The sequence below is a fragment of the Callorhinus ursinus genome, unplaced genomic scaffold (genome assembly GCF_003265705.2).
Source record: "Callorhinus ursinus isolate GAN/ISIS: 27379988/994484 unplaced genomic scaffold, GSC_fseal_2.0 scaffold103, whole genome shotgun sequence".
NCBI lineage: Eukaryota > Metazoa > Chordata > Mammalia > Carnivora > Otariidae > Callorhinus > Callorhinus ursinus.
Genome location: NW_027397165.1, coordinates 493,985 through 519,706, shown reverse-complemented (window position 1 = coordinate 519,706; position 25,722 = coordinate 493,985). Strand labels below are relative to the sequence as shown.

Here is a 25,722-nt window from a genome sequence, read left to right as displayed (position 1 = left end):
GTAGTCACCATGTTGTATATTAGATCCCTAGATCTTATCATATAACTGAAAGTTTGTACCATTTGACCAACATCTTCCTATTTCCCCCAAGCCCTAGCCCCTGGCAACCACCATTCTGTTTCTGTGAGTTCAGCTTTTTTAAATTCCACATATAAGTGATATGATATAGTAATTGTCTTTCTCTATCTGACCTGACTTATTTCAATTAGAATACCCTCAAGGTCCATCCATGTTGTCAGTAAAGGCTGGAATTCCTTCTTTCTCATGGCTAAATAATACGTGTGTGTGTATCATCTTCTTCATCCATCCATCCATAGATGAACACTTAGTTTGTCACCACATGTTGTCTAGTGTGAATAATGTTGCAGTTAATAGGAAAGGGCAGATATCTCTTTGATGTCCTGATATCATTTCCTTTGGATATATACCCAGAGTTGGGGTTGCTGGATCGTATAGTAGTTCTAGTTTTAATTTTTTGAGGATAGCATTTTTCCATAGTAGCTATACCAATTTACATCCCCACCAACAGTGCACAAGGGTCTCCTTTTCTCCAAATCTTAGCCAGTACTTGTTATCTCTTGTCTTTTTGATAATAGTCTAGATCCTAACAGGTATGAGGCAATATCTCATTGTGGTTATGATTTGCATTTCCCTGATGATTAGTGATACTGAACACTTTCATATACCTGTTGGCCATTTATATGTCTTCTTTGGGAAAATGTCTACTTAACTCCTCTGCCCTTTTTTTAAATCATTTTTTGTGTGTCTTACTGAGTTGTAGGAATTCTTTTACTGTTCTCTCACTTCTTTTTGCCATTGTTGCTTGTACTTTTGGTATCCAAAAATACCAAGACCAGTGTCAAGGAGCTTTTACTGTTTTCTTTTAGTAGTTTTACAGTTTCCAGTCTCATGTTGAAGTCTTTAATCCATTTCAAGTTCAATTTTTTGAGTGGTAAAAGAAAGTCCATTTTCATTTTTCTGCATTTTGTTACCCAGTCTTCCCAGCACCATTTATAAAAGAGTCTGCTTTCCCCATTGATTATTCTTGGCTCCCTTTCAAATATTAGTTGACCATACATGTGAGGGTTTATTTCTGGGTTCTTGATTCTGTTCTGTTGGTGTATTTGTCTGTGTTTATGTCAATACCATACTGTTTTTATTACTCTAGCTTTGTAATGTTTGAAATCAGGAAGTGATACCTCTAGCTTTGCTGTTCCTTCTCAGGATTGCGTAAGCTATTTGGGGTCTTTTGTGGTTCCATATAAATTTGAGGATTTTTTTTCCTATTTCTCTGAAAAAAATGCCATTGGAATTTTAAATAGCAATTACATGAATCTGTAGATGGCCCTTGGATTGTATGGACATTTTAACAATATTCTTGTGATTCATCAACACAGGATATCTTTCCATTTGTGTCTTTTTTTTTTTTTTTGAGAGAGAGAGAATGAGAGAGAGCACGAGAGGGAAGAGGGTCAGAGGGAGAAGCAGACTCCCCGCCGAGCAGGGAGCCCGATGTGGGACTCGATCCCGGGACTCCAGGATCATGACCTGAGCCGAAGGCAGTCACTTAACCAACTGAGCCACCCAGGCGCCCCTCCATTTGTGTCTTTAATTTCTTTCATCAGTGTTTTATAGTTTTCAATGTACAGGTCTTTCACCTTGGTTAAATTTATCTCTAAGTATTTTACTGTTTCTGGTGCTACTATAAATGGGATTGTTTTCTTTTTTTAACTTTTTTTGAGAGAGAGCAGGAAGGGTGGGGTGGGGAGGGGCAGAGGGAGAGGGAGAGAGAGAATCCTAAGCCGGCTACACACCCAGCACGGAGCCGCCCTAGGGCTCAATCTCACAACCCTGAGATCATGACCTGAGCTGAAATTAAGAGCTGGACGTTTAACCAGCGGAGCCACTCAGGCGCCCCAGGATTGTTTTCTTAATTTCTTTTTCATGTAGTTTATTGTTAATGCATAGAAATGTGACTGATTTAGTTCTAACAGTTTTTTGGTGGGGTTTTTAGGGTTTTTTTTTTTTTTTAGTACATAAGATCCTATCATTTGTAAATGAAGACAGTTTTACTTCTTTCTCAAGTGGATGCCTTTTTTTTTTTCTTGCCTAATTGTCCTGGCTAGGACTTCCAGTATTATATTGAATAGGAGTATTAAGAGTGGGTACCCTTGTCTTGTTCAGGATCTTAGAGGGAGAGCTTTCGTCTTTTCACCATTTGAGTATGATGTTAGAGATGGACTTGTCACATATGGCCTTTATTAAAACGTTGAGCTGTTTTTCCTTCTATACCTCATTTTTGAGTTTTTATCATGAAAGGGTATTGACTTTTTGTCAAATGTTTTTTCAGCATCTGTTGACATCATATGATTTTTGTCTTTAACTCTGTTAATGTGGTATATCATATTTATTGGCTTGTATATGTTGAACAATGATTGCATCCCAAGGATTAATCCCACTTGTTAATTGTGTATGATCATTTTATTTTTTTTTAAAGATTTTATTTATTTATTTGAGAGAGAATGAGAGATAGCACGAGAGGGAAGAGGGTCAGAGGGAGAAGCAGACTCCCTGCTGAGCAGGGAGCCTGATGCAGGACTCGATCCCGGGACTCCAGGATCATGACCTGAGCCGAACGCAGTCGCTTAACCAACTGAGCCACCCAGGCGCCCTGTGTATGATCATTTTAATGTGCTGTTTCAATTTGGTTTGCTAGTATTTTGATGATAGTTTTTGCATCTTCACTTATCAGGGATGATGGCCTGTAGTTTTCTTGTGGTGTCCTTATCTGGCTTTGCTATCAGGGTAATTTTGGCCTCTTAACATGTTGAGTTTGGAAGTCTGGCCTCTTCAACTTTTTGGTAAGAATTTGAGAAGGATTGGTGTTAATTCTTTAAATGTTTGGTGAATGTGCCAGGAAAACCATTTGGTCCTATGCATATTTTCCTGTATTGGGTATGTTTTGATTACTGATTTAATCTTCTTACTCATTATTGGTCTGTTCAGATTTTCTATTTCTCCATTATCCATTATTGATATTGTAGGAATTTATCCAATTCTTCTATGTCATCCAATATGTTGGCAATTTGTTCATATGTAGTTTCCTTTTTATTATTTTTTTTTATTTAAATTCCACTATAGTTAACATACAGTGTTATATTAGTTTTAGGAATGCAGTATAGTGATTCAACAATTCTTTACATTAGTCAGTGCTCATCATAAGTGTATTCTTAAACCCTACCACCCATTTCACCCATCTCCCTCCCCACCTCCCCATCAGTAACCATCAGTTTGTTCTCTATACTGAAGAGTCTGTTTCTTGGTTTGTGTCTCTCTCCTTTTTTTCTTTGTTTTGTTTCTTAAATTCCACGTATAAGTGAAATCACAGGTAGTCTCTTAATCCTTTATATCTCTGTGATGTCATTTGTAATGTCTCCTCATTTCTAGCTAAAATTTCATCTATTTAGTTCATCTTTTCCAAAAAACCCACTTTTACTTTTATTGAGCTTTTCTATTTTTTTTTTTTGGTCTCTATTTCATTTATTTCTGCTGTGATCATTGTTATTTCCTTCCTTCTACTAATTTTGGGATTAGTTTGTTCTTTTGTATCCTTGAATTATAAAGTTAGGTTTTGTATTCGAGATCTTTCTTGTTTTTTTTTTTTAAGATTTTATTTATTTATTTGACACAGAGAGAGGGAGATAGAGCATAAGCGGGGGAGCGGCAGGCAGGCAGGCAGAGGGAGAGGGAGAAGCAGGCTCTCCGCTGAGCAAGGAGCCCGATGTGGGACTCGATCCCAGGACCCTGGGATCATGACCTGAGCCGAAGGCAACCGCTTAACCGACTGAGCCACCCAGGCGCCCCGAGATCTTTCTTGTTTCTTACCATAGTCATTTATCCCGATAAACTTCTCAGAACTACTTTTGGTACATCCCATAAGTTTTGATATGTTGTGTTTCCATTGTCTTTTGTCCTGATATTTTTAAATTTCCCTTTTGATTTCTTTTTTTTTTTTTGATTCATTGGTTCTTCAGGAGTGTATTGTTTAGTTTCCACATATTGTGAATTTTCCAGTTTTCCTTCTATTATTGATTTCTAGTTTTATACCATTGTGGTTAGGAAAGATACTTGGTATAATTTCAGTCTCTTAAATTTGCTAAGACTTGTTTTGTAACTTACTATGTAATCTAGGCGGGAGAATGTTTTATGTACATTTGAGAAGGGTGTGTATTCTGTTCAGTGAAATGATCTGTATATTCCTGGTAGGTTGCCATTTGCAACAATATGGATGGAGCTAGAAAGTATGCTAAGCAAAATAAGTCAGAGAAAGACAAGTACCATATGATTTCACTTATGTGGAATTTAAGAAACAAAACAAATAAAGGGAAAAGATAGGCAAACCAAGAAATACACTCTTATCTATAGAGAACAAACTGATGTTACCAGGGGGGAGGTAATGGGGGGATGGGTTAAATAGGTGATGGGGATTAAGGAGTACACTTGTGATGAGCACCGGCTGTTCGGTGGAAGTGTTGAATCACTATATTGTACACCTGAAACTAATATCACACTGTATATTAACTGGAATTTAAATAAAAACTTTAAAAAGTATAGTTTAAATTCAGAATTTCCTTATATTCTGTCGGGACAATCTATCCATTGTTGAAAGTAGGATGTTGACATCCCCTATCATTATGTATTGTTATCTGTTTCTCCCTTCAGATCTGTTAGTATTTGCTTTTAATGTATTTAGGTGCTCCAGTATTGTGTGCATATAATTTACAATTGTTATGGATTAACTCCTTTATCATTATATAATGACCTTCTTTGTCTCTTGTTACACGTTTTGAGTAAGAGTGTATTTTGTCTGATACTAGTATAGCTACCCATGCTCTCCTTTCATTTCTATTGCATAGAATATCTTTTTCCATCCCTTCACTTTGAGTCTACATGTGTCCTTAAAGCTGAAGTGAGTCCATGTAAGCTCCTGGGTCTTGTTTGTTTGTTTAAATTTTATTTAAATTCAATTAATTAACATATAATGTATTTGTTTCTGGGGTACAGGTCTGTAATTCATCAGTCTCATATAATACCCAGTGTAATTACAACACATACCCTCCCCAATGTCCCACCACCCAGTTACCCCATCCCTCCACCTGCCTCCCCTCTAGCAACCCTCTGTTTCCTATGATTAAGAGTCTTATGGTTTGTCTCCTTCTCTGGTTTTGTCGTTTCATTTTTTCCTTTCTTCCCCTGTAATCCTCTGCCTTGTTTCTTAAATTCCATGTATCAGTGAGATCATATGATAATTGTCTTTCTCTGATTGACTTATTTCACTTAGCATAATACCCCCTAGTTCTATCCATGTTGTTGCAAATGGTAATATTTCATTTTTTGATGGCTGCATAATATTCCGTTGTGTATATATATATTTATATACCACATCTTCTTTATCCATTCATCTGTCAATGGACATCTGGGCTCTTTCCATAGTTTGGCTATTATGGGCATTGCTGCTATACATTGGGGTGCAGGTACCCTTTCGGATCACTACATTTGTATCTTTGGGGTAAATACCCGGTAGTGCAATTGTTGGGTCATAGGGTAGCTCTATTTTAAACTTTTTGAGGAACCTCCATACTGTTTTCTAGAGTGGCTGCACCAGCTTGCATTCCCACCAACAGTGTAGGAGGGTTCCCCTTTCTCCACATCCTCACCAACATCGTTTCCTGATGCGTTAATTTTAGCCATTCTGGCTGGTATGAGGGTGGTATTTCATTGTGGTTTTGATTTGGATTTCCCTGGTGCCAAGTGATGTTGAGCAGTTTTTCATGTGTCTTTGGCCATTTGGATGTCCTTGGAGAAATGTCTGTTCATGTCTTCTGCCCATTTCTTAATTGGGTCTTGTTTTTCTAATCTATCCAGCCACTCCATGCCTTTTAATTGGAAAATCAATACATCTACATTTAGAGTAATTATTGATAGGCGAGGACTTAGTGATGCCATCTTATTGTTTTATGGCAGTTTTATATTTTCCTTGTCCTTTCTTCCTCTCTCCCTGCCTTCCTTTGTGAATTGATGGTTTTCCATAGTAGTATGCTTTGATTCCTTTCTGTTTATCTTTTTCGTATCTAATCTACGTTTTTGCTTTGTGGTTACCATGAGCCTACATAAAATATCTTACAGCTAAGTCTTTTTTAAGCTGATAACAACTTTGATCACACACAAATACTCTACCCTTTTACTCCCCCCAACCTCATTTTATGTTTTTAATGTTCAGTTTACCTCTTTTTAAATTGTATATTCATTAACAAATTATTTTAGCTCTTACCATTTTTACTGTATTTGTCCTTTGAACTTTATCATCCATGGGTGATTGCTTTTTTTGTTTGTTTTTACCAACCCTTGTATCGAGGGCTGACTTTCAGTAGATCACAGTGAGGGTGCTGCTCTGCTATGTACAAAACCCTGACCCAGAAGCAGGTCGTCTACAAATGGTTTAGCACCAGGTTCCCCACGAACGTGCATTGCGTGACAGGTGAGAGGTCGGCCCCCTTTCCGGCCGCACCCCATTTCCCGGGACAAGGGGCTCTGAGCACTGGACCCTGGTCCTGACACGCAGCAGGGAACGGTGGGGGACCGGCTATCTGAGGCCATCTGAGGCCCCGTGGCACTGCTATGTCGTTCTGCCTGGGTGGGATTCTGATTTAGGAGGTGTTCAGTCATAATCCCACAGATGGTAGCTTTGCCCATGGGTGACTCTTGAAGACCATGTTCTCCTGGGGCTCCTCAGAGTGGCTGTAGCTGGTTCACATAGGCCACTGCAGGTTCTGTAGCTGAGACCAGTACGCAGGTCTATTACCCAATACGCAGGTGGGTGAGACTACCCCCCCATCCTTTGGCTTATGGGGCTAGGTTCCCCAACTCCAACAAAGGCACTTTTGTCCATGGATGGATGCCAAATTGTTGCATAGGGGCAGTGAGATATGTCTTATTTGGCCATGATGCTGACATCACTGCTCATGCTCATGTTGCTGTAATTTTTTTTTCCTTTGTGTGTTTCATAGTGTCTTGTTTCTTTGTATACCTCATAGTTTTTTTTCTTGAATAATGGACATTTTTAATATTATAATGTGGCAGCTCTGGAAATCAAATTCTCACTCTTCCCCAGGGTTTATTGTTATGGTTTGTTGTTTCTTTATTTTACTTTTTTTTAAGTTTGTACCTTTTAAAGATTTTATTTGACAGAGAGCACAAGCAGGGAGAGTGGCAGGCAGAGGGAGGAGGAGAAGCAGGCTCCCCAAAGAGCAAGGGAAGCCCGATGTGGGACTCGATCCCAGGACCCTGGGATCATGACCTGAGCCGAAGACAGTCACTTAACCAACTGAGCCACCCAGGCACCCAGTTGTTGTTTCTTTAGACTTTTCTGAACTGATTTCATAATTATGTGATCATTAATGCTCTTAGCTTAGTGGTTGGCTAGTGATTTCCTTTAAACTCCTAAACAAGAAAATACATACTCCCCCAGTCTTTGCAGGCAGGTTTTGTGTGTATGTTCAGTGGCAATACTCATATCTTCACTACTCAACCAGGATGTTTACAACTATGCCTTAGCCTTCACTTGTGACTTGCACAGAGCCTGATGATCACCCAGGCGTGTGGAACTTGGGGCCTTCTCGGGTCTTTTCTGAGAATGTGTTTAACCTTGGGCATACATGTGGCCTTCTAGATTTCCCAGGAGTCTGTGGAACTTTTCCAAGCCCTTATTCTCCAAAGCATCTCACTCCCCAGCCATTTCCCCCCAAACTTTCCAGTTTGTCTATTGTTTCGCCCTTGTCCCAGGAAGCAGGGATTAATGCATTTGCTTTTTAATGTTTTCAGCAAACGTTCACCCCACCCTTGGGAGCATTCCGAATCAGGCAAAAATGATTCAAACACTGTTGAAAATGCAAGTGAGTTTATTAAGTAAGAATATATGGCTGGAGGTTTGGATTCGGAGGCCAGTAATAGTGCACAATTTAGTCATTTTCCCCCATTACCTTAGGGGCTAGTACTTGATGAGTGTTTAGACTTTGTGATGGCAGAATATAGTAGGAGTAGGCAATATAGAGTCTTCTGCTTTGCAGCTTGGTTCATATCAAAAAGGAACTGTAGAGCATGTGATTCCTCACAGTAGTGAGGAAGGTGAACAGGCTGAGAGCATGGAAAGCATAATATAGTACTGAAGGCCTGATGGGATAAGACTGACCTGTCAGCACGTATGACTGAAGGCATGTATAATTGCTTATAGTTGCTTATGTTCTTCCCAGTAGCATCCTCACAAAACAGTGAAATTGATCTCATTGGAGAAATCGCCTTTAGGCAGACCTTGAGTCTTAAGTCCTTGCTTCTGTTTGCTTCCTCTCCTTGTTGGACTTTCACAGTGGATGTCTTCTCAATGTCAACACTGTATTCCAAGGAGCCACATACTCTTAAATATTTTATACACAGGGCTACTTCAAGCACTATTTTAACACTGCCTTTTTCCTTTTTTAGAGCTGGGGTGGAAAGGAGAATGGCTTTGGACTTGCAGAATGTTGCAGAGACTTGCATATGATGGTAAGTAACTCTGGGATATGGGTATCTCTTGGCAGAGCTATGTGTGGTCTCTTTTTGAGCCTTACTTTACAATGAATATATGGTATATTAAGTTGCCACTTCACATCAGGACCTTTGAGGAACCTGAGATCAATTGAGACATAGCACATCTTGTCTAGAAATGCTTGGGCCCTCAATGTGCTGACAGTAGGAACAATCTCAGAAACACAGTATATGTTCATATCCAGCTCTTGAGTAGGAAGCTGTATTTGGTGCATCCGTTTGAAAGTGTTGAAAAATCCCAGAAAGGGTATTTGCTTGTATTCTCTCACTGAAACTATTGGAATTCTGGGCAGTATGGTATGGTTTTTAAGAATGGATGCTTGGGGAACAGTCCTGCCATGAAGGTTATTGAGAACTTAAAATGTTCTGTGTGTTTTCCATGTTTACTCCTCATGCCCTGTCCTGTTCATACCTTTCATCCATGCTTAGGTTAGAAGGTTAAGCCATCCTCCCTTCTGCTTTGATACGTTGTTTTGGAACCACAAGGTACAGTTGGATTTGTTAAAAAACAATTCTGTGCCAAGAGGCAACATATTTTCCAGCAGATGTTGCTCTCTTTTGTCAGTTTGTCGTGTATAGAACAAATAACTGTGATGAAATTTAGTGAATTTAGCAAGCCTTTTTTCCCCTGGGAGAATGGTTCTTTTTCTGGTCAAAGAAAACTACAAATTAAAACAAATTACTTTCAGGCGCCTGGGTGGCTCAGTCGTTAAGCGTCTGCCTTCGGCTCAGGTCATGATCCCAGAGTCCTGGGATCAAGTCCCACATCGGGCTCCCTGCTGAGCGGGAAGCCTGCTTCTCCCTCTCCCACTCCCCCTGCTTGTGTTCCTGCTCTCACTGTCTCTCTCTGTCAAATAAATAAATAAAATCTTTAAAAAAAATAAAAATAAAACAAATTACTTTCCCCCTTAGTTGGTATACGTTCTTTAGTGTGCGTTATGTGAATGAATATTGGGTAATACGGGAGGTAAGTATTATCTCTTTAATAAAGCTACATAAATCTTAAAGAGTATTCAGTTTGGAATTCTAATTATGAGAAGATGACTTTCGTCTTAAAGTTGGTTAATTCTGAGCCTCCTTTTGTATATCAAGCTTGTTCTTTACCCCTTGTCAAAACAGTATGATACACTCTACTAAGTTTGTATGCTGTCTTGGGCCCAGTCTGTGTTAAGAAATCGCACATCCTTTTATTTATTGATATTTGGTATATCAGTGAGACTTTGAAAAATATGATGTGTACTTTAAAAGGAAGTAATACATATGCATGTTTTTAAAAATACATATGCATGCAATTTCAAAATTATTGTATACAATAATCAATTTTTAAAATGCATGTGTTATGTAAATATAATTAATAACTTTATTATATTCAGTAATTCTCCATTCTCAGAAGCAACCATGCTATTGGTTTCTTTTAAGGATTCATTCTAATGGGCATGCTGTTGTCATCTTAATTTTGTCTTTGCTTTTCTAGAGTTAAAGAGGATTCGTTGTCAGGGTCTGGTTCATATTGACTTGGTATTTACCTGTGCAGAAAAGCATTTTGATACCATGGGAAGTGGTGTAGAATGGTATGAAAGGGAGTATTTGAAGAATTAAGAAGGTACACTAATGAAGCATAGTTTGAATAAAATATTTCAAAAGGTGATGGTATACACTAAAGTTTCCATAAGAATGTTCTTTTCTATTCCCAAGTTAGTACCTAGACCCTTGTATTTGTTCTCCGTCCTTTCTTGGATTCTTATTCATTATTGCTTGGCAGACTTGCCTCTCTTTTTCCTCTTGAAAATAGCTACAGTCAGAATTGATCTCTTGAAAGAAAGAGCAACTGATAACTTAATAAGAAATGTGAAGGCTTTTGGAGCTCTGGGCTCCATCCTCCTGATTTTGTGTTGTTATAGGACATCTGAGCTCTGCTAAGACGAGGGGTGAAGGCACTATAGCTGCTGACTACACTGCTCATTCTGCTGCTACAATGAGTTGGACAAATGGTTAGGACTTTGAAGGAAGATTTGGGGAGAAGATGGTATCTGATTATTTCATGTGCTTTATACACAGAAATACCCACCCAGTGCAACTACACTACACTTTGAATTCTATGCAGACCCTGGGGCCGAGGTCAAAATCGAGAAAAGGGTGAGTCTCATTCAGACTTGTTCTGATAGAGTCTGTGATGGACTTCTAGGACGACTCAGTTAAATGAGAGGATGGTTTTGAGCTGCATTGCTGCCCTCCCAAGTTAAATATATCTAGCAGCTTCTCAGGAATAACTCTTCATAGTTTGGATCTTATATTGGAGCTACTGAAAGACAGGACTCCCCTATGAGGCATTGCCATGTCTTGTGCATTTTTCTCTGTCTCAGTTGAGAATTCCAACATTCAGTTTAATAGTCTGGATAGTGATCACTCAATTTTCTCTATTAGCCAGTTTGTAAGAAGTCTATATATTGCTTACAGGGTCCTGCTTTAATTATCTAGTCATTTCATATTCTTTGAGGAGACACTAAAATTCACTTTTGTTCATAAGTAGCTTTAGTGAATAAGATTTTTTCCCTACCTATAGCATAATAATCTTTCTAGATTATGGCTCCTTGAAAACAGCTGTAGTACATATCTAGAGTGGAAACCATTTTCATGGATTTGGTCTTTGCTGTGAATGCAGAGGCTGTGGGAATTAAGTTAGTTAGGCTTAAAAAGGGATAAGGAAGAGAAAGACAAATACAGAGAACAAACGTGGTTGCTGGAGTGGAGGTGGGTAGAAGGGTGGGTGAAATAAAGGGGATTAAAAGTACACTTACCGTGATGAGCACTGAGTAATGTGTGGCAGTGCTGAATCACTATACTGTATACTTGAAACAAATATAACAGTGTATATTAATTATACTTCAGTTAAAAATAATAAAACTTGTAAAAAGGATAAAGAATATTAAATGTGTCTGACTATTTGCGTTACATTTTGATACTATTGTCTTCAAAGCTTTCTTGAAAATAGCCTATATATAAAATGGGTATTTTGGGGGACTCTGAAGTTACCTTGATTTTAAGAGCATTCAGTTAGGCTTCAACCTAGGGTGACATCTTGGTTTTCAGACAGCTCTCTTTTAGTCTTATGGAAAGGGAAGCTAAGGTATTAACAGTGACTTCTAACAACTCTATCTTTTTAATTTCAGACGAGTAGTAACACACTACATTATATTCACATAGAGCAACTTGACAAGGTAAGAGGAATATTTGACTGTTGGCTAGTTTCCTAACATTCAGTTTACTTTTTGTTCCTAACCAATTTTTTTCTGATGTAGATTTCAGAAAGCCCTTCTGAAATCATGGAATCTCTTACCAAAATGTACAGCATTCCTAAGGATAAGCAGGTATGATAGGTCCTAATATTTATCTAAAGGGTGTGGTTGTTATCCATGTAGATTAGTGATACTTGCTGGGCTGGGAGACAGCATATCAGAAGGAAAGGAGTCAGATCATGGGTAAATTAGCCTCTGTGAGCCTTCGTTTCCTCATCTTTTATGAGGCCAACACCTACTAACTTTCTAGGTAGGTTCTTAGGAGAGATTGAGGAAGACTTAAGCTGCTTTACTCATGCAAATCTAGTGTTAGTATCTCAACACTTTACAGACGAAAGGAGAAAACATTTAGGTCTGGTTTTTTTTTTTCATTGTTACAGTGATAAAATATTTTATTTGATTAATAACAATCAGAACTTGTGCCAAATGTCTTAAGCTTGTTGCCTATCAGTATAGTGATAGTTCTTGGCTTATGGTGGGATATTGGGATTCTCTGAGCCTGTGTTTTGTGGCTCTCGTTTTGTCAGATAACCTCAGAGTAGAACTGTTCTGTTTGACACCTTAACAAATAGCAACAGTAAACCATTTTACCAAATATCCCAAGAGGTAAGATTTAGCCCTCAGAAAGTACATTCACCGTTTTCATTGGTTTCTTAATTTAGGTCTTGTATTCCTACAGATGCTGTTATTTACACACATACGGCTGGCCCATGGCTTTTCTAATCACAGGAAACGATTGCAAGCTGTTCAAGCCAGGCTGCATGCAATATCTATATTAGGTAAGAGAATAACACTACAATTAACAGGCCCTGATGAGGCAATTTAGACATGATTTCCTTTGCACTTCATCTGTGTCTTTGTTCCTGTGAGGCTTATTGTAGTTATCTAGGTGGCAAGTTAAATTGTAAAATTATGCCTACATTTCTAATGTTCACTGTATTCATCATTCTTGAGCTCCTTAATGTTGTATTAGAAAACAGTGTAATACTTACAGACCTATATCACTTGGGTTTAGTCTTGATTTTGGCCCTTTTTCTTTTAGATGGATGTTCAGGTAGTCCTCTCTCCTGGCCCCTATTCTTCCTTTTGCCATTTCATCTTCCTCTTCTGTCCCGTCAGTAGTATATTTCGAAGTTAATTTTCAAGGTATTCATTAAGTCAATACTGTGCATTTTACTTTAGGGTAATAGAAAGGACACTGGTTTTGGAATCAGTCCTGGGCTCTCATCCGGATTCTGCAGATGATTAGCTACATGTTTATGCTTTTGGCCTGTTTCTTCATTTAATATTGGGACTGCACTTACCTTATAGGCTGATACAAGGGTTAAATGAAAACCTGTAAAGCACCTAGCACAAGCTAGGCACATAGCAGGTATAAAATGGTAGCTGCTGTTAATATTACCAGCTTTAGTTACGTTATTACTTGTTTGTCTCCTCTTTTAAACTGAGTTCCTTGAAGTGAAATTCATAACTCTTCTTTTTGTACTCACACCTAGCGTAACTTCTGGGGCGTTAATGGATACATGTTTGTTAAACTAAATGAATGTGCTCAAATCCCTTAGTTTGTACTTCAAGAGACTGTGTCTACTATTACCTCTGTGTGGGATACATTGAAAGTGGATTACACTCATTCTCACCTTTTACTCCACAGTGTCATATGGTTCTGACTTAGTCTGCAGTAGTCCAAATTCTGTTCTTTACAGCCTGTATAAGTGTTTCCAGTGAAAAACAGAAGCAGCACATGAAGAGACGAAAATGCAAGTCTATATCCAAGGCATAATAGTTATTATATCAAGTAGTGATATTATAAAAAATTAACTCTTCACTTTCTCTTCATACTTCCATTCCCAAAAATCCTTGCTCATGACAACCAGTACTAATAGAAGAGTCTGTAGTTTGGAGAATATTTAGGGCTTACCACCATATTTGATCAGTCTTCTAGAATTCAGTGATTCTGCCCTCCAATGCTGGTTGGAAGGGAATCTTTTCCCAGAACCAGTAGGTGCCAAAAGGTTTGTCATTAGGCAGTGGCTTGACCACTGCCTTCTTGCCTAAAGTGTTTATTTCTCCTTTTGCAGTGTATTCCAATGCCTTGCAGGAGTCAGCAAACAGTATCTTGTATAATGGGTTGATAGAGGAATTGGTAGATGTCCTTCAGATAACAGATAAGCAGCTTATGGTAAGTATTAACATTCTCCTGTGTATGTCAGGCTCATGTATATTTATTTTCCTTTTGGTTTCTCCCAGGGGTTTAGAATGAACCCCAAGACGGAAGCTTAGCTCTTTTACTTTTTCCTCCTTTGGATATTTAGCTGCAGAGTTAAGTGCTGGATTTTCAACGTTATTCTCAACAGACCTCTACCCCAAACCATTATCAGTAGAATGACTTTAATTTTGAGTTCTGGGTATTAGCAACTTTGTTCAATCATCTACCTTTTTTTTTTTAGATTTATTTTTTTTATTTAGAGAGAGTGAGGGGGGGAGGTGCAGAGGGAGAGGATCTCAAGCAGACTCTGTACTGAGCACGGGGCTCAGTCTCATGACCCTGAGATCATGACCTGAGCGGAAATCAAGATTTGGGCACTTAACTGACTGAGCCACCCAGGTGCCCCCAGTCATCTACTACTTATTTAATACATCACGTGTTTACCTTCCATTTTCATAGGAGATTAAAGCTGCTTCTTTACGAACATTAACATCAATTGTCCACTTGGAGAGAACTCCCAAACTCAGCAGTATTATTGACTGTACTGGAACTGCCTCTTACCATGGATTTTTGCCGGTACTTGTGCGGAACTGTATCCAGGCCATGATTGGTAAGTTTTGATGATTGTTACTTTAGGTAGCAAGAACTTCACCCTTGCTTTTGTCAGTCTTTGTTTAACATCTTTCCATCTTAACATTAAATTCTGAGCTTACTTTTTTTCTCTCTCTCCCAACCTCCCACATAGATCCTTCCATGGATCCATACCCTCACCAGTTTGCCACTGCTCTCTTTTCTTTTTTATACCATCTGGCCAGCTATGATGCTGGTGGTGAAGCCTTGGTCTCCTGTGGAATGATGGAAGCCTTATTGAAGGTGCTCTGCTTTTTTTTTTTTTTAAATACATTTGTGGGGAAATCAACTAAGAGCAGGGTGTAGAGTTACAGGTTTGGAATGGTTAATAGTGAGAGCAGATAGCATAAGAAGTTTACCCAGAAAATGTTATTCTTAATTTTTCTAGTTTGGCATTCTAGTTATCTGTCTCATTAACAACTTTTAAGTGCAGCTATCTCCATTAATAAGAATTGATCAGTCTAGCATGGTCTGAGAGTCAGGAGGCTCCAGGTACTAGTCAAGACTAACCATATCTTATCATGACCTTAGGCTGTTACCCTAAAGAAAAAATATGTAAAGGTACTTTGTAAATTGTGCTATTAAGGTAATTGGCTTTACTTTGTGCTTGGCACTGGACACACCAGCTTTTTTCTCCCTGAATATTTTATTTAATCCTGAAAAGTAATTTTATGTCCCCATTATCTTAGGAGGTTGAGTCCCGGAAGTAATAGAGCTATCATTTGACAAACACGTTTCTTTTCTCCCACACTGTACTTGCCTCCTTGAGACCCTAGACTGCATGTTTCCAAAAGAATTATTCACAGTTTTATATCTTTTCATTTGATTGGCTCTTTTTTTCTCTCCTCAATAGGTCATAAAGTTTCTTGGTGATGAACAGGACCAGATAACATTTGTCACCAGAGCCGTCAGAGTGGTTGACCTCATCACCAACCTGGACATGGCAGCTTTTCAATCCCATAGTGGACTTTCTATCTTCATTTATAGACTTGAGGTATTATTATACAGGGAGCACTTTGCGTAGACATACCCAGTAAGACCTGAGCCTAGGAAGTATCCTAATAACCCTAAAGAGCCATCTTAGCCCTTTTCTGTTTTTAGAAACCAGTTTTATAATCTGCCTGTGACATTCTTTCATTATAATTATTTTTAACTCCTGGTATATATGTAGGATTTTCTTACTACTTTTCCCTTGATTGTAGCATGAAGTAGATTTGTGTCGAAAAGAATGTCCATTTGTGATCAAGCCAAAGATCCAGAGACCCAGTACTGCACAAGAAGGAGAAGAAATGGAAACTGATATGGATGGTAATTAACAGTTACTAAGTCAGAATTTTCATTTTCAGTAAGAATTTTCATTCTTCCTCCTCATAAATTCCAAAGTGCACAAGTAACTTAAGTGTGTATTTTCAGCAACAGAACAGTGTTTTTCTACGTAAATGATTTGTATATTGTTTTTCATGAGTATAATTATAAAAGGAGGAGGCACAAGTTTGTTGGGAATAGTGATGGAAGGTGAAGCAGATAGTAGAGCTGCAGTAGAGCCCCCCCAGTCACTATGGGATGTTAATCTGTTTTATTTCAAAACTTAATAGCTGTTTTCTAAGTATTGGTTCATTATCTTCTTATTCCCACTAAAATGTAAGCTCCATGAGATCAGGATACTGTTTTATTCACTGCTCTTTCTTCAACAGTGCCTGATATATTGTAGGTATTTAGATATGTGTTTGGGAAAGATAAGGAGAATGTAGACTCATTAGGGACCTTATGAAACTATCAGACTATTTTGAGAAGGAAGAGGAGAGGTAAAGAAGTTGAATAGGCAACATGTTTTAAATCATGAAGTCAAAAAGCTAGGCAACCAGATATTCTTAATCTTTGGGTGCATCATCATGTGTGTTTTTTTTTTTTTAATCTCCCTGCCCCCATGCATAGTTCATGATAATAGTAATAAAGAAAAAATTCCCCAAAACAGCTTTCTTAGAATTTAAATTCTTATCTTGCTGACCTAGGATGTCATTACATGAATCTGTTTCATGCTTATGATAAAGGTACTAAAATTTATAATGCTTTCATTCTTGATACTCAATACCCATAGGAAGCTGTTCCTTTTTCTCTGTTTTTTTTTTTTCTGAACACAGTTATTTACATGCATTGCTGTCCCTAGAAACTCCTTTACCCAATTTCTATCTCTGGTTTATTGTGGGCAAGCTGGCATTTGAGTTAATGGGTGAGATCCCAGAGTGTTGATTAAAATGTGACATCTAAATAGAAGACTGTTTAAAAGCCACACTGTTTGGGCGCCTGGGTGGCTCAGTTGGTTAAGCGACTGCCTTTGGCTCAGGTCATGATCCTGGAGTCCCGGGATCGAGTCCCACATCGGGCTCCCTGCTCAGCAGGGAGTCTGCTTCTCCCTCTGACCCTCTTCCCTCTCGTGCTCTCTATCTCTCATTCTCTCTCTCTCAAATAAATCTTTAAAAAAAAAAAACCACACTGTTTATTATAAATCAGGTGTTGTCAAACTTGAATATGCATAAGAATAAATTAAAAGTGCTTGCTAAAGATGTAGATCTCAGGGGTGCCTGGGTGGCTCAATTGGTTTAAGTATCCAACTCTTAATTTCAGCTCAGGTCATGATCTCAGGATCGTGAGATTAAGCCTCACATCAGATTGTGCACTCATTGTGGAGTCTGCTTGAGATTCTCTCCCTCTCCTCCTCCCCCCACTTGTGCACTCGTGCACTCTCTCTCAAAATACATAAAATTTTTAAAAAGTTGTAGACCCCATCTGCAATGCTTGATTCAGTTAAGTGTGCAAGTGAAGACCAGGAAAATCCATGTTTTTAAAAATTTTTTTAAAGATTTTATTTAGAGAGAGCATGTACATGTACAAGCAGGGATGGCAGAGGGAGAGAGAGAATCTCAAACAGGCTCCCTGCTGAGTGCAGAGCCCTACTTGGGGCATGATCCCACAACCCTGAGATCATGACCTGAGCTGAAAACGAGTCAGATGCTTAAACAACTGAGCCACCCAGGCACCCCAGGAAATCCACATTTTTAACAACCAATCTAGGTGATTCTGATGTATTTGTAGAGAAAATTTTATATTCAATAAAATGGTTACAAAACTATGAGTTTGTGCTTCCTGTATATAAGTAGGCACAAGTATGTATGTTTGTATATGTATAAAAAGATTGGAAAAAAGTATTTCAAAATATAAACAATGGTTTATTACTATTGGAGCTTAATTATATTTTACAAATTGTAAGAATTATCTTGTACTTCATTAAAATTAGAAAAAGCTCTACGTACAGTCTGCTACCCACCAGTAGTGTGTGACATTGCATGTTTTACTTACCACTATTTTTCCTCCCACATTGGTGGCTGAGAAATATTGAAGGGGATTTCTTTTGAAGGATTGTTTTTAACTTGCGTGTCTTAAATAACTAGTGCTGTTAAATACCTTTCTATTTGTTTTTGGAAAGCTTAACATTTTTATTTCGGGTTTCAGTACCATAATCTGTCACCATTTTTATATCATTTATCTCTTCTTAATGGAAAAAAAAATCCTCAATCGTTCTTTTGGTGGTGCTTTTATTCTAACTAGTTTCTTTATCATAACTTTTACTTTAGTTGCAGATGTGACTATGGAAAGTAGTCCAGGCTCATCCATCTCTATGGAGCACCGGCTAGATGTTGAATTAAGGGCATCAAGTTCTAGCAGCAGCACTAGTCTCTCTTCTGGCTCTGGCCCTGGCCCCCGTCCTGGTGGGTAGACAAGTAGATACCCAGTCTTTCACGCTGAATTACTAAACTAGTCAAGAAGGTACTTTGGGAGCAGCTTCAGTGGTACACTTGGTGGTTTGCTTCTTAGGACTATACGTGTTACTTTGCCATTCTGGTGTCCATTTTCTCATATTAACATTTATTTCATAGTTTTCCAACTGTTCACACATTATTTTATCAAAGCAGCCATGTCAGATCAGATAGTATCTAAAACAGAAATTGAGGATCAGAGAGTTAATCTTTTTACTTGCACTTTTACTTCAGTCTTTTCATTTTAGTATTAGTTTTGTGTAGTTCTTGGTGATTTATTTTCCCAGTTTTCAAAGCTTCCCAACATCCAGAGATCTCACTTCGAATGTCTGCTAGTGTTGATATAGTGTATATGCATCTCTTAAAAAATTGTTTTATGTGCCTGCTCATTGTGGTCTAATGGTGAACTCAGTATAATCCTCCATCTTTCTCCCTTGCCAGGAGTCCAGTGTATTCCACAAAGAGCAGCACTTCTCAAATCCATGTTGAATTTCCTCAAGAAGGCCATTCAAGACCCTGCTTTCTCAGATGGCATACGACATGGTATTTGATTTTAAATTCTTTCTTGAAGGATGTTTGACTCTCTCCAAAGATTAGTTCTTTTGATACTGATGCTACTCTTGTAATAGGCTTAAGAAAAGGCATGCCATTTTGAATAGCTTTTAGTCATTTAGTGTCACTTTTCCTAGACCTAAGGATTCTCTAGCTATTTTCATAATGATTCACCCATTTTTTTTCCTTTTTCAGCTTTTGACTCTGTGCTCACTTCCAGCCTGCTACTCCACTTTGTCTTTGTCTGTATTCTTTTGTTCTCTGACCCACTGTTAAGAGGCTATTTCATGGACAAAAAATAAATAATAGAATATGAGGAGGAGTGAAGTAGAAACCATTAGACTGGAATCAACACAGGAGTTTGTTTACCACAGTGGTGGTATATATAATATATTGCTCCATCATCTCTACCCATCAAACTACTTCTGGACTGATCATATTCTCCTTGATGTTCACCTTTCTTTTCTCTTAGTGATGGATGGTTCTCTCCCTACCTCCCTGAAGCACATCATCAGTAATGCAGAATACTATGGCCCGTCACTCTTCCTCCTAGGTAAGTGGTATTGATAGTTGGCTATACCAAGCTGGAATAACCTGGCAGAGTTCTCTGTGTATTTTATATCCTTATAGGGTTTTACTGTCCACATTTGTCCTCTGTGTTATGTATCTTTCTAGTTGGTGATGAAATAAAGGTCAGAATTCAGTTTCAAATATCCATTTCTTGAATGCCAAATATACCTTCTATAAGCAGTATATAATAAATCATTTGTGATAAGTAATATCGTACATTGTGCTGTACTTAACATTGCAAGTGTGATAAGCATGTCTTTATTCAATGGTTAGTCCCCGTCTTGGTCTGGAAAATTCAGTCAGCATGGTTTCCGTTCTTAGAATTGAATGTCAGATCCACAAACTGTAATATAGAAAATTGTTTCTTGCTGTAAAAAATGCAGTTTGGGAAGCTGTGGGTACTTTGTAATTATTTGTAAAAATGCCTTGCAATTTTATGTTGGCAATACTCTGCGTATTGCTGTTGTTAAAACCTCATTTTTATTAATTGCCATTTATTGAGTGCCATACATACTCAGGACAGTGAGATACGTCAGTTTCTAGAATTCTCCTTAAAACTAAAGGAATGTAGTGGGAAGTATAGAAACAGAGAACACCTCCTTGTACCAGTAGCACATGTTTTTTTTAATACTTTGGGGTATCTGGAGGGAGTAGTTTTGGCTACTATAATTCAGGTACTTGTTCCCTTGCTGAAGCAGATTCAGGTTTTTATCTTTTAAGTTTGTATCCTGTGACCTTGCTAAATTCACTTAGTAGTTCATAATTGCTTTGTTAATTTCTTAAGATATTCTGTATAGTCCTCTCATCTACAAATAGTTCTTTTTTTAATAATCATTTTGCTTTTTATGTCTTACTGCATTGGCAAAGATTTCCAATACAGTGCGAAATAGAGGTGGTGAGAATGGGCCTCTTCACTTTGTTCCTGAGCTCAGGGGAAAGCATTCAGTATTTCACCACTAAATTTGAGGTTAGCAGAAGGTTTTGTTCCTCTTTATCAGTTGAGGAAGTATTCCCTTATACTATAGCAACTCCATCTTGACATGGAGAGACACCCTCCCAAGTTTAGGTTCATATGGCAGAACTTATGACCTTAGTCTTTGGTATGATTGAAGATTTGTTACACAGGTAGAGAAGTCCCAAGTTAAGATGCAGGGAAGAAGGATGGCTCTCTCTGGGAGAAAGCCCCCAAACAGAGAAAAGCAAGTGCACAGTCATCAAGGGGAAGTTTAAAGGAGGCAGCAAGAGGACATGTGCTTATGGGGTGGAGGCAGGGAGCAGGTGAGCCCTCAGAATGACACAGGAAGCCAGAAATGAGACTTAGAGCACTAAAGCAAACATAGCGGAGGTCAAAATTCCTTCTCTAGAGTCTTAATTCATCCTTGCTGTTTGAATCAGCATAGTAACCTTCCTGATTTACTGTAAATAACTTGTACTTGAGAGGAACCAAATTTGCAAAGTCAACTCAAAATAATTAGGCCAACAATTATTATTGTAGCTCCATAAATGATAGTGTAGAGCCTTTCACTGTAGCCAGAAGGAGACAGCCAGGAAAAGAAATTAATGGGGGCCTGAGAATCTCTTGGCACATTTTTTGATGTAGTTGGCTGTTTATTTTTTTGTTGTTGTTTTATTTGAACTATTCTGGATACCTTAGCTGTATTATTGACCCACATGCAGCAGGAAGTCCCCTTTAAGGCACAAACGCCACCTTAAAATAACAGTTTAATCCAATCTGTTTTAAGATTTTATTTTTTTATTTATTTTAGAGAAAGTGCACACACGTGCACAAGCGGGCAGTGGAGTGGGGAGGGAAGGGGGAAAGAATCTCAAGAAGACTTGCGCTCTGTGTGGAGCCCCACGACCGCAAGATTGTGACATGAGCTGAAACCAAGAGTCGGACGCTCAACCAACTGAGCCACCCAGGCAGCCCCAGTCTTTTTACCAATTATAGCAACTAGACTTCTTTTGACCTCATTAAGGGCTTCTAAGACTTGAGCTGTTTGGTTTATGTGGTTGGCCAGGAGTTGTGCCATTGTTTGGGTAGCCTCTAGAGGAAGCGTCTATGTCACAAATAAACCTAATCTTGTGCCCATTATACCAAAGATGGTGATGCAGCCCAATATAAAAGATAAAAAGATGGCCCAGTGCTCCCCTTTGTGGCAAGACTTGATGAATAAGCTGGACATTCTGGTTGGATCTAGGGTACCTGGATACTAAATACCCATAAGACACAGATCAGGGTGAATGGATTAGAAGGGAGCAGTTGATGGAGTAGAGTTTGACCTTGCTGAACGGGAGTTGTGTCGTAGGAGATCCAGTAGCCCAAGGTGCTTGGAGGGTGGAGTCTCTAGTGGCCAAATTATATCAGAGCAGACATGCAAGGGCAGAATAGTCTCAACAAGAGGGACATCACTGTCTAGACTCCGGATTGGTGGGGAAGGCTAGGAAGGGCATGAAGTCAGTAAGGAAGCTCTGTTGAGGTTGTGCTGTCCTGCTGCAACAGTTCTATGCTAAAACCAACCAAATAAGGATTCTGACTCTTCCCAAATTCAACCTCTGACTCTCCTACCCCACTTTTATACCCAGCTGTATCCCTTTCTAATTTCCCCAACTGCCTTTCCTTCTCGCTTCTGTTCCTAGACTAGCTGATGCCAACGCCATGGTGGTTGTTATTTAACCAGAGGATGGCAGATAGTCAGTATGAATATTGAAAACCTCCCAGGGGCAAGAGTTATTTGTATAACATTGCTTGGGCTTGGGCATCTGTTAACATTGCTTAGAGTTTTAGTGCTCAGGTGACCTTCTCTGTTACCATTATATAAATACTGTCTTTCAAGTTGAGGAAGATGGGAAATCTTGGTGCAGTGATGGTGGAATAATGGAAAGTGAAATGTGAGACTGTCAGATTAAGGAAAGTCAGCTGATGGGGCCATTGGAATTGTGACGAATGATTTGGCCACCCATTACAGGGGCAGTTAACATTTGGGACTGTCACCACTGAGGCTGGGATTATCAATTGTGCTGAAGTCATCATCTAGGATACTGGGTTGATGGGAGTCCTGGCCTAACCCCAAAACTTTGATGGAAGGTTTTATACATTTGAGAAATAATTACAGAAGTGATTTTTGAGTATTCCTTTGTCTCTAGGAGTTATGGAGTAATTTCTTACTGGGAACTATGGACTGATTGAATATTCCCAAACAGTTGAGGTCACAGCATGGGGATAAAGGAGCCCAAGTAGTTTGGCATTGAGTTGGAATGGTAGACTCCCAGACTCAGGCCGTGAGCCAAATCTGACATTGCTAGGCCAACCAGAACCAGAATGTTCCATAATATTTTCAGACCTGTTGCGATCTATAGGTCTTGGCATGTTGGAGGTGTCGGTTTATTATGGAAGTCACAGGCATTGTTATCCCAGGTCCCGTAGTGGTATAGGGTGGATCCAGAGCTAGCATCCCTACTTAAGAATGTTAGTACTGGGATCTAATTTAAGATCTTCCTTTACTTTTTAGAAGAACCATAAAATTGTAGGTGTGGGAACAGGCAGGCACCGAGACCTCCATTTACAAAGAGGGACCTCCAGTTAGTGAACCTTTAAAACTATTATATTGGGAAAAGACTTTAGCAAAGACCTTTTTTGTGGCATACAGAATAGTCTGAAAGGGCAGAGGCCCTCAATTTTCAGTGGCTCCCCTTCTGTTACCCACTTTAAATACAGGCACCAGTCTAGCATAGGTTGTGCACCAAGATCAAAAAAGGGGCAGTGTCTTTAAGTGAGAAGGGATTCTGTTTGGTTATTATAGATTCATACATGGAAAGTGTTCCTTTTACGGCTAGAAAAGGAATAGAGAGGTCCTCGTTGCATTTTGTTAGGATGTTGTATGACTTAAAAGGTCGAGAGTTCAGGGTAACTAAGATAAAGTGGGTAAAAGACAGACCCATTTAGGAGACCATTGTACACTTTTTTAAATTTAAGAGCATGCCCTTAAGTAGGCTATTATGTTTTTGTGGTAGGTCTGCTGTCTGCAGATGATAAGACAAATAAGAAGTTCCAGGTGATGCCTTGTTTTTATTGTCTGTGCCCAGACTGAATGAATAAAATGTGTACCCACATCAGGTCAGAGTTGGAAGCTAAAAGGAAACTAACATTTAGTGAGGCCTATATTAAGTGTTGGCAGTAGCATGACAGGAAGGATAAACCAAGACCAGGCTTGTGTAACATTGAATCTTTGTGAGAGAATAGTAACTTGCACCAGCAGATTGGGGCAGTGGCTTAATAAAATGAATTTGCTAGTCAGAGAAGGTGTATTCACCCCTTTGTATGGATTCCCACTGACCATGATACCAATAGCAGGACCGGGTGCAAAGATCACATTGGTAGGCTAGAGTTTGGGCCAGGGCCAGTAGCATTGGATGTTATGCACTGAGCCCAGATTTTAAGGGTCTGGAGACTGAGATCACTGGAAGTCTCATGGGACCTGTTGAGCTGAGGGCAGGGAGTAATAGCTTATTTGAGAAGTGTGAATAAGTTAGTCAGCTATGGCATAAAAATGAGCTGCCTGTGTGGCAGCCTTGGTATGAGTTGAGACATCAGACTTTAATTGTAATACGTGAAGTCTGAGCAGCAGTATGTTCCCAATGTAGAAAGCCTGATAGGGCATGATACTGAATGTGGTAACTTTTGAGCCCATCGACCAACAACCCACTAAGGCTACCGTTAGCTACCATCTGGGAGTCTATAAAAATACGAACAATGGTCATACCTTGATTGAGGTGTCCTCCAGTGCCAAAATGACTGGTCTGCTCTTAATTGGGCTGACTCTTGAAGACCCATCCTTTATCAGGAGTGATTTGGTCATGGGTTGGAAAGCAGCAACTTTCCAGCAGGTTCCATCACATGTGATTAGTGTTACTGCCATCTGTAACATAAACGGACTCCCTTTCTATCGGAGTTCCTATTCAATGAAGGCGTGTCCCTGTGCTTTTAAGACAAAAGCCGGAGGCTGTGAGTTCACGTTTTGACTTATTTTGGACCTTTAACTATAATTTACTTTGTCTGCTCTTCACATTTTAAAAGATATTTTAGGTGTTTAATCCAGCTTTTAGTCGTTTTCAGCAGAATGATTTATTAAAGTATTGTGCCTTTTTATCTTGAAGAATTTTCTATGTTGGTGTATTTTTTTGTGATCACCAATATGTTCGTTTTTCTTTTTCCTAGAGTCTTGTGTCTTAATTTTTTTCATATTCTGAATCTTACACTAGCTTTTTTACTCCTTTTTTGGTAATGGTTATTCTTATATTTTATTGACATTAAAAATTTCTTACTCTGTCTTCTGCCAGACTAGACAACATAAGATCTTCAACCTGCCTTCACATCACCCCTTTCTCATCATTTTCATTGTCCTTTTTTAGTAACTCTTTGACTTTCCTTTTCTGATTCATGTTTCACTGTTGTTGGAGTACATCTTCGGGTAATTTTTAAAGTGTCATACTTCTTTTCCTTTCAGAATTTTGTGGACATTTCTCCATTGTCTTCTAATGTTACATATTTTAGGTAACCATGATGTTAAACTGGTTCTTGTTCCTTTGTAGGTAACTTCATTTTCTCTTTGCTGTAGGAGTTTACAAATTTCACCAGGACGTACTTAGTTCTGTTTCTTTTCAGTATTTTTTCATAGCACTTGGTTAGGCCCTTTTTAAAATCTGATAATTCTTTCTTGCTTCAGGAAAATTCCTTTGGTTCCTTTTAACTTAAGTATTCTCTCTTGGAAACCCTGTTGTATAGCTAGTACGCCTACCATGTTGATCTCATGTCACCTTCTGAGAGAATTTCTCTGTATAATCTTTCAAGATGCCTATTGCAGTATCAAATTTTTAATTTTTTCTTAACAAACTTTGTAAATTTCTGTTTCCTTCTTCTTAAGGGACCCTTTGTCTTAACACTTTATTGCTGTTTTATGGATTTTGTAGGTTCTAGAATGTGATTTTTATCAATTTTTTAAGAGTTATCTTT

General features: G+C 38.7%; 1 protein-coding gene across 11 annotated transcripts in view; it reads left to right on the top strand.

The window, feature by feature from the left end:
• HUWE1 (HECT, UBA and WWE domain containing E3 ubiquitin protein ligase 1) overlaps window positions 1-25,722 on the top strand; it is a 162,842-nt gene that overhangs the window by 54,636 nt on the left and 82,484 nt on the right. For 10 of the 11 annotated variants that reach the window (XM_073889205.1, XM_073889212.1, XM_073889213.1 and 7 more), the window contains 13 exons: window positions 8,536-8,598; window positions 10,699-10,776; window positions 11,811-11,858; window positions 11,940-12,008; window positions 12,616-12,715; window positions 13,994-14,115; window positions 14,602-14,752; window positions 14,888-15,015; window positions 15,626-15,766; window positions 15,975-16,080; window positions 18,405-18,539; window positions 19,029-19,130; window positions 19,612-19,692. In XM_073889205.1, coding sequence (XP_073745306.1) covers window positions 8,536-8,598; window positions 10,699-10,776; window positions 11,811-11,858; window positions 11,940-12,008; window positions 12,616-12,715; window positions 13,994-14,115; window positions 14,602-14,752; window positions 14,888-15,015; window positions 15,626-15,766; window positions 15,975-16,080; window positions 18,405-18,539; window positions 19,029-19,130; window positions 19,612-19,692 — 1,324 coding nt within the window. The remainder of the gene's footprint in view (window positions 1-8,535; window positions 8,599-10,698; window positions 10,777-11,810; window positions 11,859-11,939; window positions 12,009-12,615; window positions 12,716-13,993; window positions 14,116-14,601; window positions 14,753-14,887; window positions 15,016-15,625; window positions 15,767-15,974; window positions 16,081-18,404; window positions 18,540-19,028; window positions 19,131-19,611; window positions 19,693-25,722) is intronic. The other variant, XM_025852058.2, reaches the window with a different exon arrangement.